Below are 14,637 nucleotides of genomic sequence, written 5' to 3' on the forward strand. Positions count from 1 at the left end.
TCACTTTTTTGTAAACCAATTCTTTATCACTTGGCTTGCTTGAAGTTTGGTTTTCGCTCTCTCGTGAACTCATAAACCAATTCTTTATCACTTGGCTTGCTTGAAGTTTGGTTTCCGCTCTCTCGTGAACTTATGGTTTGTAGTTTAAGGTAGTGTTAAGGTTTTTATTATGTTTATGGAGATTGAAATGTGACTTATTTTGGTTAGTTTTTCATTTCGTTGAATGTTTTTGAATAACTGGCAGCAAGTACAGTAAGCACACAGCAGACTTCATTAATTATTTTAATATAATATACAAAGCGGGCTATTAAAATGTTAAGTTTCTACATTGCCTAAAACAATGTAGGCCACAGTAATCCCATACTGATGTCTAATCTTTAAGTTCACTGAGTGGAAAGAGCTATGATTCTAATTATTATTATTGTCTTTGTCTAATATTATATTAGTCTGTGGTCACAAGAAGGTTCATTGACGTACGAGGCAGATACCAATGATAAACTCCAAACCTGTGGATTTACCCATCTTACAACCTTTGCTGTACTTTTCGAATTTTCGAAGGTAATTTCTTTAATAATGCTAACAAATTCTTTCTTTAACTAAAACGTCATATTGGACAAGCTGCTATATAATACACATTTTGTAGTGCGACATTTAATTATTCTAGTCCATAAAATTCTCTCTGAGGGAGGTTTTTGGCCTTATATGGTTATTGAGCATGCAAAAAAGGAGGGTGGTGGGGTCAAAAAAGGTGTATCATTGCAGGGCAGTGGGGGGGGAAAGGTGATTGACTTAATTTTGATGTCGTCATTGGTTTACCATGTAAGCACAAAACTATGACAAATAATTCCCAAAGTGGTTTATGTTATCAAGCAATATGTTACTAGTCTAAATCCGTTGGGGCGTGATAGTACATTCCACTGTAAAGTATGTTTTCTTTTTCACGTGTGACTACGATATATTATACCTGAAAATTCACATGTATGTTACATTGGTTAGCTGGTATAATGGTTAGCACTCTTGCTTTAGAACCGGCCAGTCCGAGTTCCATTCATTTTTAATCCAAAATTGTTTATTTTCATTTGAAAATACATTGCACTGGGAAATATATTTTGTGCGCATTTTTTTTTCTGTAACAGGGCCAATAGAGCCAAAAACGCACCTCAGCTCTGGGCATAATATTGCGTCCAACGTCCAGGCAGTGTTAAAAATTGCCGTCACATTGTCATTTTTGCTTACGATATTGGCTGTAACAGGTTGTTGCCTCATTAAATGACGTTGACTACCATCGTCTGGTTGCTGGTTTAGTTATGGCATAAACGGGATTATGTTACCCCTGGACGTGATTATACCTCCGCAATAATCCTAGTTGGCCTAAAACCTTGTACACCGATTGCATTGTGTTTTTGGCCATATTTTAGGATGGTCACTTTTTGATCATATGCCTTATTAACCCAAACGATCTTGATGTGGGCTTTGCCCGGGTGCCCTACGCGTGTTGCCCGGTCCCTCCCACCCTGTGTTATTTTGTGGTATTTGGGGGAGGGGGTTAGGGTTAAGGTCATCTATAGTTTGATGTCTTTAGCTGCAGAAAACATCAAGAGGAAAAATAGAGCCTAACAGCTTGTTACAACATGGAAAAAAGGAAAATCAAAGTAGAGAACCAAAATAGGCTGCTGAGAACTGAAAATGCAGTATCTCTCGCAAAGCCACGCATACCCGGCCTGCATAATATGTTGGACTATAGCTCGATCAGCCTTAAAAAGCATATACCGAAACTGATCCCCCTTTCACATTATTCCTGATAATTACATTATTATCATCATCAAATCATGTCTGTTTGTAAGTTACGAATACAACATCATGTGTATTGCCATTATTGTGCCTTGAAACCACACACACGTTTTATGTTTGTACAAAATGATCAAAATATATATTTTACCCACCATTTCTATAGGGTGTTACCAATAATTACTCACCCGTGATAGACAAGTTGGTAAAGGTTCTCATTGGTACTTCTCTCGCCGCATTGTGTATTGGTTTGGTCATCTGTGCAATCTTGTGGTAAGTGCACTTTTTTCGTTTAAGATTATAATAATAGTATTAATAATCATGGAAATGACACTGATTAATACATCTTAATTAAATTGATCTATTTCTAAAGCAATATTGTTAAGTTTTGCTCCAGATATGAAAGGCAATGTGTATCTGAACATATTTTACCACATCAGAGTAATCTGACAAGAGGAAAATAAAAATCATTTATTTTAGTGTCGAAACCTATGTATTTATCTGTAGACCATCCCACCTTAATGTTGACGTTTGGGCTAATACCACCGAGTAATATGGTGGGTTACACTTAAAACAAGCGCAAAAGATGAATCTACAATTAGCTTAAGTCGTGTGAGAGTATTATACGAGCGTTATATGTTGGATGAAAAACTTTAGGGACTGTATTAGGATAGGGTTAAAAATACATGATAAATATAAAGCTCAATTTAAATTCATAAAAACTACAATACAAATTAAAACAAATACTAATGATTGTTAATATCCTTTTCTCTATAATGTATTTTACGTAGGAAACGAACATCCTTGGACAAGGAAAGGATCTTGATCCATGCCAACCTGATGGTTGCAATGGCATTAGCGTACTTTATGAGCCTTGCAAGCAGCAGCGCCAAATCGAATCAGGTATGTAATGAATTGCACATAATAGTTGCTGTAAGTCATTAAAAAATACATGAAATAATGCTCAATAAACATTAGTAGAGTATTCACTAAAGTTTTGAATAGCTCTTCTCATGGTCGATTTCATTATTTTTTCATGTTTATTTTCTAAATAGGAATGACCATATGAAAGCCTTAGTGGCTTTCAGTCATTTCCTACATATTTCCTCCATAACCTCTTTTACTGTTTCTTGGTTATTATGGAATTATGTTAATAAAGTCTACCCATATATAGCAAGATTTTAAAAAAATCAAGTGCTCGATACAAGAGGTAAGGCAAGTCACTGGATCTTAATTTGGCAAAACAAAATATTTAATTGCGACGTTTTATAATAATTACGGTTTCGACTATGCATATTCAAGGTACTGGCTTATGACCGATGCTAACACATATTACCTTGAACTAAATACAGGTACCTACTTAGTACCTACTTAGTTCTATCATCTCTTTCAGAGCTATACTCTGCTATTTGCTATAAATAAATCTACTGTTTCATGTTATTTTTTATGCCCTGTTGTTCTTCTTCATCAGATCGCCTGTCTTGCAGTAACCATCTTGCGGTATAACATGCTCATGTCTGTATTTTGCTGCATGCTCGTCGAAGCTCTGCATCTTTACCGTATGATAGTGCTCGTTTTCGGGATTGAGAGAAATTTTAGAGTTGCTTACATCGTCATTAGCTGGGGTAAGGGCATGAATAAATAAAAGACAAACTAAACTAGCGAATTCCGGGGAAAACTTAAGACCACAATAATCACAATGCGTCTTTCTAGCATGCCTTGAGTTGCTAGTTGAGGTTTTGATTCCCGTGCTGGCGCCATTCTCTGATTTCTTGAGTTAACACCGGCAATTGCTATATGAGTTTGTTTGCAGGTAATATATCGTAGTACATTGAGTAGTTTAAGCCGTTCTTTTCCCGTGCTATGATTATATTTTCTTTAGTTATTAACAAAAACTGGATCCCTTCATGTGATCTGCTGTTTTTTCTGGTACGTGGTTCACGATGCGGAGCTCGGAACTGTACTTAAAATCACATTATAAAAGTCATCATTCTAAAGAAATGAAAGTAATCTAAAACTGCTCAAATGTTTCACTCGATTCACTCGGCCAAAGTGACTGCAAAATAAACATGTGTCTCGTGAAACTGTAATATAAGGGACAGGCCAAAAGGGTGATAATGGGGAGGGGGGTCATGGCCGACCAAAAGGGAAAGGCACAGTGGCGGTGCCAGGCTTTTTTCGAGGGGCATTGAGGAAGCAAAGTGAATTTCAAGGGGGGCAAAATCAACCAATTTTGCGCAAAATTGCTGCAAAAAGTTAAAATTTTTTGCAATTTTGGGTTTTTACTTGGGGGCAACAGGGGAGGGGGCAAGATCTCTGACTGGGAGGCATTCTCCCCTTAGAATTATATTTCAACTGGAATAGCCCAATATTACTAGTGAAGAAGATTAATAATATTCTGTAGCTTGACTTAGAATCATCTCTTTCTTATTTTGTATAACATGAAATGGTGTGTTTGTAAACTATAGTACCTTTAAGGTAAATATCTCCATGAACACAATACATCAACTTCATGAACTTCACACAAAACTTTGTATTTTACTTGATCAGGTGTGCCTATGTTAATGACCACCATTACAGCTTCAATTGGAAGAGAACATTTGTACGACCACAATAGGTATAGTATAACCAGAATGTGCATGATCATTGTATGACCTTTTATTATAGTGTATGATATTGTCTTATGACAATTTATATTATAAAGGTTGACAATGCGAATACAATGACCCAAGGAGTTGCATTGCTTAACTAACACGGACAATCTAAAACACTTAGTGTTCAGATCAGTAGCAAAATCCACGTTTTAATTTGAATATTTGTAATACCTGTAGCTAAATAAATCTAGTTGTTGTCGGAGTTCACTGTTAGTAAAATGAATGGCGCTAATTGGTCTTCTATAAAAAAGCAATTTATACGTGCCCCGTTATGATTGTTCTCATTAGATGCTGGTTGACAGGACAGTTTATTTGGGCCTTCATCGCCCCTGTAATCGCCATTCTGACGGTAAGTATTTGGCTCAGGGGTGCAAGACTATCGTAAAGGACACTAGTGACATTTTTAAAACTTAATTATCAGCTTAAGTAGTAATATTTGATATTTTAAAATGCTTCAAGAAGTATCATCATCAAATAGTGAACGATACCAATATTTTGGTTATTTACGACTTAAACCACGCAAATGATCTGGCACTTGGGCCGTTTCTTGTCCATGCACCTCTACTTTTCATAACTTGTGTGTGTGTGAATTTATTATTGCTGCTGTTATTCTTGTTGATGTTTTTATTATTATTATTATTATTATTATTATTATTATTATTATTATTATTATTATTATTATTATTATTATTATTATTATTAATTTAGATGACCTTATTGGTATTATTATTATTATCATTTAGATTAACTTAGTAATCCTAGTGATCATCGTGTGCAAAACCTTGGGAGTAGCTGAGGCTGATAAACAGGACGGAATTCATTCCATCAGGTAGGTTATCGACCTATAACATATGAAACATTTGGTTCCAGAGCAATTATAGGTGACAAGATCATTCAATATTTCCAAAGGTAGCAATTATAGGTGACAAAATCATTCAATATTTCCAAAGGTAGCAATCATAGGTGACAAAATCATTCAATATTTCCAAAGGTAGCAATTATAGGTGACAAAATCATTCAATATTTTCAAAGGTAGCAATTATCAATTTGAAATACAGGCAAATATAGTCATAACTTCTCAACCATGTGTCCTAGTGACATCAGAATTTCAGTAAAGTGTGCTAAGTTACTGAGTAGATGGTGATAAGACACTATTCAGAATTGTCTCTTTTAGTCTGATTGGATCACACCTTATATATACAAGTGGTAAGACCTGAAACCGTTAAATTCTTAAAGGGACCCAAAATCACAAAAAGGGCATATTTTGTTTATTTAGCACTTAAAACATAGCTACGCCTAAACAATGTCAAAACATAGCTACACCTAAGCAATGTCAAAACATAGCTACACCTAAGCAATGTCTTGTTGTTCTATTTCTCCAACAGAATTGGACTGCGAAGTACAGTCTTGTTACTTCCAATGGTTGGAGTAACTTGGCTGATTGGGCTCCTTGGCAACACCAACATAAACGTCGCGTACGTTTTTGATTTACTGAGTGCATTGCAGGTGAGTGTGGACACCGGGTGTAGACGCTTATCAATGGGGAAACCTCATAAGTCATCGTACATGTTTATAAAGCAAGAGTATTGTACGACGGTCATTCAAAAGTTCTGCTTCCGATCATATCTCAGCTTCTGCACATTGTAGCGCTTCTATATTTTATATGATTATAATCTCTTATTGCAATTGGTGTTGGCGCAGTAAAATTAAATTAGGATTCTGTGTCTCGGAAATGGAGAAAATCTATACATAATTATATCTACAAAGACGACTAAACAATACCAAATTGAAACGGCCATAAAATACCATTTGATCTCTTCAAATGGTTTAAATTGTAGCTGACATAAAGAAAACAAATATTGAAATTATGTAAAATGACAAAAAAAGGGCTTATTCCCTCTAACATAAAATGTTGCCTTTTAGGAAAGAAAAAATAAGATCAAATAAGAACTCAGTAATAAAATTTGATGTTCCCTTAAAAACGTGCATATCGAGCTAATCTCGTAGGAGATACACATAATATTTTTACCGTTTCCGGTGTGTCAAATCTTATTTTGGTTCTGAGGTCAGCTACACAAATTTGTAACAGGTATACACATTTGCTCTTATTTGTAGGTGACACTCTAATGTATAATAATGCTGAATACTATTGAATTGAAAATCGGAAGGAAGTCACGATTTCTTTTTACCTTTGTAATTTAGGGCCGAATGCGTAAATAACATGTTAATAATAAGACTACCCCTGTTTTCTCAAGGACATTACCATTGTTGTATTGTAAACATGGTCTGTTATTGATAATACCTCTAAAAAAAAAAAAAAAAAGGGTAGCTGTAATATTTGTCACTTGCCTTGTTGGATGTTCTACATTTCTTTCCATATAGGCTACAAGCATAATATGATGTTTTTTCACATTGCTCGCTTCAGCTTATAGATTGATCCACACCGCATCAGGACCCAAGCTTGTATTTTGCACTGTGCGACCGTTTACTTAAACACAGAAAGAATGATGTTTAATGTTTTGGTCTACTACATGATTTATGTATATTGTTCTCCTCTAGGTTTTTTTTTTTTTTTGCCATTTCTGCCACATGATATGTTTACACATTTGTCAATATTATTTTCTGTTAAATTCAGGGGATCTATCTAGTTTTCGTCACCTGCTATGTCAACTCAGAGGTACGTAATTGTAACCCGTAAAAAGGTTCTATTCGAATTTCCTTGGATAAAATGGTCCAAATATAATCAAATTGTGTTTAAAACACCCAAAGTAGCAAGTAGCAAATACAAACCGTATGCGTTAAAACAATAAACAAACAAAAAGAAAAACAACATTTAAATATTGTTTAATATTCACAAATATTTTGCACGCATATTATAGGCAATCTAATGGGTGTGACCAGGTCGATAGCCCCTTCCCGACACTTTATCCTATTATTAGAGATTTTGGCTGCAGAAGAAAGCTCGCAATTGTTCTCATATATACCAGATTTTAAGCCTGGATGTTTAGATGTTATGGCGAAATATGATAGCATCATCCACCCATGGTGGGATACCACAATTCTGTTCTATGGGCTGACGTGAAACACGTTTTTGCATCAAAACCGTTTGTGTAATTTAATTTATTGAATTCAAAACTTTTGTATCAGATTATTTAGATACAGCCCTCAATGTTAGGTATAAAACAGAATATATAAAAAAAATGACCATGCCCCTTTAATATAAACTAATATTATTTTGGTTATTTGTTACCCCCAATGCTTATAATGTAGACATGATTTGATTCTCTTGTGTTTAAACAGAGAAGTTGGTTTAAAACACTTTCAACTTCTGTTGGTGTGGTCTCAAGTACTATCTAGATCGATAAATAATACTGATTAAATTATTGATTTTCAGGTTCGTAATGCATTGAAGAGCGAATGGAGAAGAAGAACTGGACGGGTCGACCATATAAACGTAAGCCAAAATATAAAACTAATTAAAAATTGCACCATTCATAGATTATAGATGAAAAAATCAAGCTTTGGATCCCAGCAGAATCTCTACTAAAAGCAAAGTCTTTTATCGCGATTCTACAAAAATCAAAAGCTCAGTCCAATAACGAAAACTTTGTTCATAATTATTAAATACAAAGTGCGCGGTCAAAATGACCAAAAATTACACAAACGTTTGTGACGTACATATCACCTTTATTTTTTGTGTTGACTTTGGACTTAAGAAGTCTATTTTTCTGTCCTGAATTACCTTCCTTATTCCTGAATTTTCTTCTTTATATTATACTGTTTGTATTTTGGTAATTTAAATATAGATTCTTATATTTATTATTATTATAACAACATTCTTTTCGATGGGTGTCATTTTCTTTGGGAGCAGTCTCAAATGTTGGTGGTCCTATGTTTTGTACACCAAAAATGGAGTTGTAATTTATAATAATAAGACAAACGTTTAGCTTTATTAGTTTATCATTAGTTTTATTTTATCATTATTATTATTATTATTATTTATTATTTATTATTTATTATTTATTATTTATTATTTATTATTTATTATTATTATTATTATTTATTATTTATTATTATTATTCAATACCAGGCTATGGGCACTGCAATGTCACGACTGAACACCAATGAAAGATCTAGAAACGTTGTTAATGACACTGAAAGAGGATTGACCAATTCGGTTTGCAAATCAAGGTGCTGGCGTTGAAAACACTGCAGATGACGCAAATAACGCTGCAGATAACAGGGAAAAAGCCATTAGCCATGACGTTGTTGCTGACATCCATAACGATGCAAATCAAGGTGATGGCATCGAAAACACTGCAGATGACGCAAATAGCGCTGCAGATGACAAGGAAAAAGCCACTAGCCATGACATTGTTGATGACACCAATAACGATGCAAATGAAGGTATTGGCGTTGAAAACATTGCAGATGACGCAAATAGCGCTGCAGATGACAAGGAAAAAGCCACTACCCATGACGTTGTTGATGACACCAATAACGATGCAAATCAAACTGATGGGGTCGAAAACACTGCAGATGATGCAAATAGCGCTACAGAGGACAAGGACAAATCCACTACCCATGACGTTGTTGATGACACCAATAACGGTGCAAGTCAAGGTGCTGGCGTCGAAAACACTGCAGATGATGCAAATAGCGCTGAAGATGACAAAGAAAAAAAACACTAGCCATGACGTTGTTGATGACATCAATAACGATGCTGACAAACATAATGCAACTGATAAAGACAACGCCGGTTGCGGTGTTGCAGATAATAATATTGATGTCGCCGATAACATTATTGATGGCGCCAATAGCGCGGTGGCGCCAGTAATAGTGTAGTATGGTATGTCAAGAAAACAGCTCCCGTAGGACTAGAGTGCTAAAATTGATTTTTTTGCAGTTCTGGGTTCTAAAGGGTCAAAACTATCAGAAATTGACGGGGTTCAAATTTTCCCGACCCCCACCCACTTTCTGGGGGGTCATCCATTTTGGGACCCCCAAAACAGCATTTTAGCCAGTTAAAGAACCAATTTTCATGAAACTAAAGTTGTTTTGTAGGATTTGAAATATTCTGAGTTGATTTATTACACTTTTAAAATAGTCAGAAGTGTCTGTTTCTGACTTTCGGAGTAGTAGCTAGGGTCTCTATGCAGCTGGAACCCCCAGACCCCCCACCCCCGGACTTGCCCATGTCCCTTTTTCAGTCATCATTGCTTTTCTCGGCCTAATCCTCTTTTCTTGGCCAATACAAGAACAACATTTACCATTATTTGATCATTTCAGGGGCATCCAGTGACAATTAACCTGTTACTGCAGGTGCAGAACATTATGAAGGGCATTTCCTGTTGTTCTCTTCTGATTCTGCAAAAGCAAGGGTTGAGATATGGCATTGATTCCCATTTCCTTTCTTTCTTTTAAGCTTTTTTAATTATAGACATTCTTGTAAAGAAGATTAATAAAACCCATTTTCAAGTTAACAACCCTTCAAGCGATGGGTACAAGCTGGAGAGCTGATGAATCAACCACTTGTTATACCAGAGAAACTTTCCTGGCGGGAATCTATGATATTTGAAATGAACATACTGCAAGAGCCCATCATCAAAACCACTCCACTTAGATTTGAAACCTACAGGATAGGAAAGCGAAACAATCTTGAAATCAAGACTTCACTCACATCTGGCCTCTCGCAAAATGCCTTGCAACTGATGATAACAACGAGGCCACCTCAACCGAGCCTCTGCTGGCAGACAACCATATCCAGGACAGTGAAGATAGAGACGCAAAGTCATGATAAGTCTTCATAGGATAGGGGGACAACATCAACTGAACGGCAGCTGGCAAGCGAACAGACACAGGACAGTGAAGAGAATAGCCATGATGAATCTTCAAAGGACATGAATCAAAATAACTCTATTCTGTCAATCAAAGAACAAACACGTAAATCAGGGAAGTTGGCAAGAAGATGTGATGACAACTTGGGCTGCTACTAAATCACTACTGCTATCACAGGAATATCTGCCATTGTCGTCGGCCCTCGCAGAAAGACACTGATAACACTAGAACTTGACCTTTACTCCCGTGCTTTGAAGATTCAGCAGTCAGTTGGAAACACTAATTGGATCCTAAGACCGGGAGGTCTCCACATTGCATTTTCTGCTTTTCATGCTCTTGGTACAACAATTGATGGATCTGGCCTTGACACATGTGCTATTGAAAATGGTGCATACACATCAGCAGCTCTTCGTGGGATCTTCGGTGGCAAAGCTTACAAGCAAACCGATGAGCACCACATCATTACCAGCCTTGCAATTATGATGCCATCTTATCAACACTTCCAAAATGACTTTCAAAATGTCCAGTTCGTATCCAGTGCAGTGATCTCAAGAGCAAACTCCCACAGATGGTAGAGATCTTTGGAGAAATCCAATCCTGGTACTCAAGAAATGTCAAGCCACTGGAAGATGAAAACGACATTGGCAAGTTCGCTCAGTTCTTGATCCAGTATCTTCACCAGGTAGAGAGTGTTCTTCGTCTCATCAGCTCTTGTCGTTCAGGTGACTGGGAGGGCTACTTGTCATCATTAGAGAGCCTTATCCAATATTTCTTCGCTCATGATCTCCTAAACTATGCCCGTCTGATGCTTTTTTGGTTAGGACAATGTATGTGTTTAATTGTTGTGCTGTTATAATGTTTTATATTTGAATGAAATGAAGATGAATGAATAAATGAATGAATGCCAGTCCATCTTGCTCAAATTGATGCTCTTGAAAAAGATGACACAGAAACATGGAATTCACTGAAATCTGGTGAATTTGTAGTGGCAACATCAGAGAAACCCTTCACCCGCTTCTTCACTGATCAAGCCCTCATGCAGGAAATCAAGAAGCTAAAGGGACATGGTGGGTTAGTTGGGCTCAGTAGAGATGAAGCCGCTCTGGACCGACTAGTCACTACCATACTTCATCTTGCCGGACTAGTGAATCGATACCTCAAAAGCTTCCCAAAAGCTTCCATCTTTTGTAAGGACTGGACATTATCAGCTCTCAGGAGAGATTGCAGTCAGGTCAAGAGCAAATGCTGTGAAGATACGTCACTTGATTTAGTTGCACTGTGGAGACAATCCGTTCAAAGAGAAAACGCCATTACAGAGTCTGGTTTCATCAGCGCTTGTGTCAGATGAGGCAAATAAGTGATATTCTCAATTTGCAGAGAAGGGCCAGAATTGCGTTGAGGAGTTCGTTTCTGAACATTTGATCTATACATCAAGAATCTCAGTGTGGGACAAAATAAAGAAGCTTAAGCTGAAGACCTTTTCGAAAAGGAAAGTGCGTATTGGAGACAATGTCATGAAGTTGCGTGAGGAACATGAGTTACTTGGAAGATATCTAATAATCCAAGACAGCCGACCAAGTTTAGTTCCTAACTGAGGAAACAATCGGCGAGTATGAGATGTCAATGGTTTGATGTGTGCTGTTGATGGAACCCTGTACATCCCCACAGACAAAGCCAGTGTGATGCACGCTATTGAAAATGCCATTGAAATTGTCCCACAGCCTGACCTGTTGCAGAAAAATCCTCAAGTTGCCCCACAGCCTGACCTGGTGCAGGGAGATCCTCCCGTTGCCCCACAGCCTGGCCTGATGCAGGAAGATCCTTTAGTTGTTCCCACACAACCTGACCTGATGCAGGAAGATCCTTCAGATGTCCCGCAGCCTAAAGTTCTAATAGGCTAGTTGTGATATGACTCAGAACTGATATGAAAATCCACTCGCCAGTTATTTGGTTAATTAAACAATTAAGAAATTAAACCAGATACATGGCCAATGGATCTTCCAGCGAGACGGGGAAAGACTCGAACAGAAATATACGGATAACAAAATATACTTCACAAATAAACTTTAATTCCGTATCAACAAAGTGATCACAACATAATATAGATGATTGAATATGCTTACGCCTTGATCCCACAGCGGCTGACTATCGACTACCCAGAATAATAGGCAAGGGTAATTGATGACACGAAGCCGCGGAGCGATATATTTAAATGAGCAAATATGGAAAGAAAATAGCGCCATAACAGTTGATGCCATGGCTGTGCTTCAGAGTATGAAGAAGACACCAACCATGCTGAAATTGTCGGATTTTCAGAATGCATTCAACTAACGCATTGAAAAGGTGATGGATGGCTATGATGAGGGTCGAGTTGTGTTTGATCGATACATGGATCAGTCATTAAAGAATAAGACTCGACAGAAGAGAGCAACTACATCGCTAGAATACGAAATCCATCCAGAAATGAGTCTTACCATGTCCATCAAGGAACTCCTCTCTGCATCATCGACCAAGAAGAAGCTGACATGTGTGTTAGGCCAGGGACTGCTTAAATATTTCTCAAGTGACAGTTCTTTCCTGTTGGTTGTCGTATACCTTCACCAAGGGACAGTGCAGCTGCTCAAACAATAACCTGCCTTGCACTCCTTTATGCAAATGCTACAAGGGATGATGTTACAGATGATGCCATGGATGATACAGATAATGCTTCATGATGAATAGATCAAATCGATTGAACTAACTTGACTGGATGCCCGGGGGGCACTCGAATATGAAAGTGACGTACCTGTGCCCACCAGCGTACGAAACTAGGGGTCTATCGGTGTAGAAATTTTCAGGAAAAAGGGGGTAATTCGGTGTTGACAATGTCAAAAATGGGGTAATTTTGTATGGAAGCGCCGAAATTTCACATCATTGACAATCAAAAATAGCCTTTTACCCAATTTTACAGTACAAAATAGACAAAACTAATTTATTTTGCTCAAAATGAGCTTTAAAAAAGCGCCCCAAAATGTTAATTTTGAGGACTAATTGTTCAAAAAAGGGGGTCATTCGGTGTAGGCTACTGAAAAACGGGGTAATTGGGTGTAGGATTGTCCAAAAATACCGGGGTCTTTTCATGGGCACATGACGTATGTCACTATATGGGACCCCCCCTAAACGTTTGAAATTAAACAATACCTGAACTGTCTCTTACAAAAAAATGCTATATATAACTTGAGAATACTAAGAAACCAACAACATGACTTTGTGCATTGGACCATTAGCATGATTAGTGACATACATAGCTGTAGGGGGGTCCAATGATGAGGAGGGACCATATAAATGAATAAAAGACCCTTCACGTGCCTTAGAAAGTATAGTAAATATATTCAGTATACCTTAAAAGATACAAAAAGTTTCAAACATTATTAAAATTTGTTAAGAAATGGCAGAAATATGTGCCAAAATAGGTTAAGGGGGCCTAAAATGAGATGGGCCCCCCAGAAAGTGAGGGAGGGGTGTGAAAATTTGAACCCCATCATTTTCTGATAGTATGGTCCCTATAGAAGCCAAATCACCAAAAAAATCAATTTTAGCAAACAAATCCTACGGGAATACATACCATACCGCACTATAAGATTGTAAACGACAATATCAAGCGGCATAGTACACGCAACACGTGACGTTCGAGGCTGGCGAAAATACAAGGCTGACAGCCCCATTCAAAATAGACGGTTAGCAGTTTTAAATTGAAAAACAACATACTTACTGTGGGGTACTTTGTCGAATCCCAACGGTTTTAGAGTAAGATAATTTTGCTTTGACACCACATAACAAATTTAGAATTGTGAAAATTTCATGATTATGTGTTAATCCAATGGCGACGTCAGAAATGGCGATATCGCATCCACCACCACCTGAACAATATCGCTAATAATGAAGACAACAATGACCATTACGCGCCTTGGGCCCGGGCTTTGGGGGACGACTGGTAACGTCAATATCGCGATAAATAATATCAACATCGCTACTGGTAGTAAAAGCACCAATTACAGTACAGGGACCATGTGAGTTACTTCTCTGATACACAGGAAAGTGCCCAGTTTACTGAATATTCGATACCCCATCTCATTTAATGAAGCAAATCCTAGTTCACAAAAAGAAATTCTACGAATTAAAATATGTCATTAAAACCGAACTAATTACTTCATTTTTTCACACAATGTCACTGATGAATATATCATTTAGACATTTTACACATAGTAACTGTATAATATTTTAACGCTCATAATTATATTCAAAATAGAGCATGTATGCATAACTATCTGTATCCTTTTTTTAAAAGGGTGAAATATAGTGCTCAATATTAGTAGGG

General features: G+C 37.1%; 1 protein-coding gene and 1 long non-coding RNA gene across 2 annotated transcripts; both read left to right on the forward strand.

Moving 5' to 3' along the window:
• The first annotated feature begins 452 nt into the window (after window positions 1–452).
• On the forward strand, window positions 453–2,673 carry LOC140137615 (uncharacterized). The gene is made up of 3 exons (XR_011856873.1): window positions 453–558; window positions 1,955–2,061; window positions 2,580–2,673. It is a non-coding gene; the product is annotated as an uncharacterized lncRNA (long non-coding RNA).
• Window positions 2,674–3,585: 912 nt separating this feature from the next.
• LOC140144683 (adhesion G protein-coupled receptor E1-like) lies at window positions 3,586–8,646 on the forward strand. Its single transcript, XM_072166492.1, has 8 exons — window positions 3,586–3,601; window positions 4,339–4,405; window positions 4,731–4,791; window positions 5,186–5,271; window positions 5,828–5,948; window positions 7,078–7,119; window positions 7,837–7,896; window positions 8,533–8,646. The coding sequence occupies exons 1-8, from the start codon at window positions 3,586–3,588 to the stop codon at window positions 8,644–8,646; spliced, it is 567 nt and encodes a 188-aa protein (XP_072022593.1).
• Window positions 8,647–14,637: the final 5,991 nt, after the last annotated feature.

The sequence above is a fragment of the Amphiura filiformis genome, chromosome 2 (genome assembly GCF_039555335.1).
Source record: "Amphiura filiformis chromosome 2, Afil_fr2py, whole genome shotgun sequence".
Taxonomy (NCBI): Eukaryota; Metazoa; Echinodermata; class Ophiuroidea; order Amphilepidida; family Amphiuridae; genus Amphiura; species Amphiura filiformis.

What these genes read in the sequence shown, in the direction of transcription:
- LOC140144683 (XM_072166492.1), top strand. An exon ending in CATTTGTACGACCACAATAG is followed by an intron (nt 4,406 to 4,730) that starts GTATAGTATAAC and finishes TGTTCTCATTAG; the next exon opens with ATGCTGGTTGACAGGACAGT. An exon ending in ATTTACTGAGTGCATTGCAG is followed by an intron (nt 5,949 to 7,077) that starts GTGAGTGTGGAC and finishes TGTTAAATTCAG; the next exon opens with GGGATCTATCTAGTTTTCGT.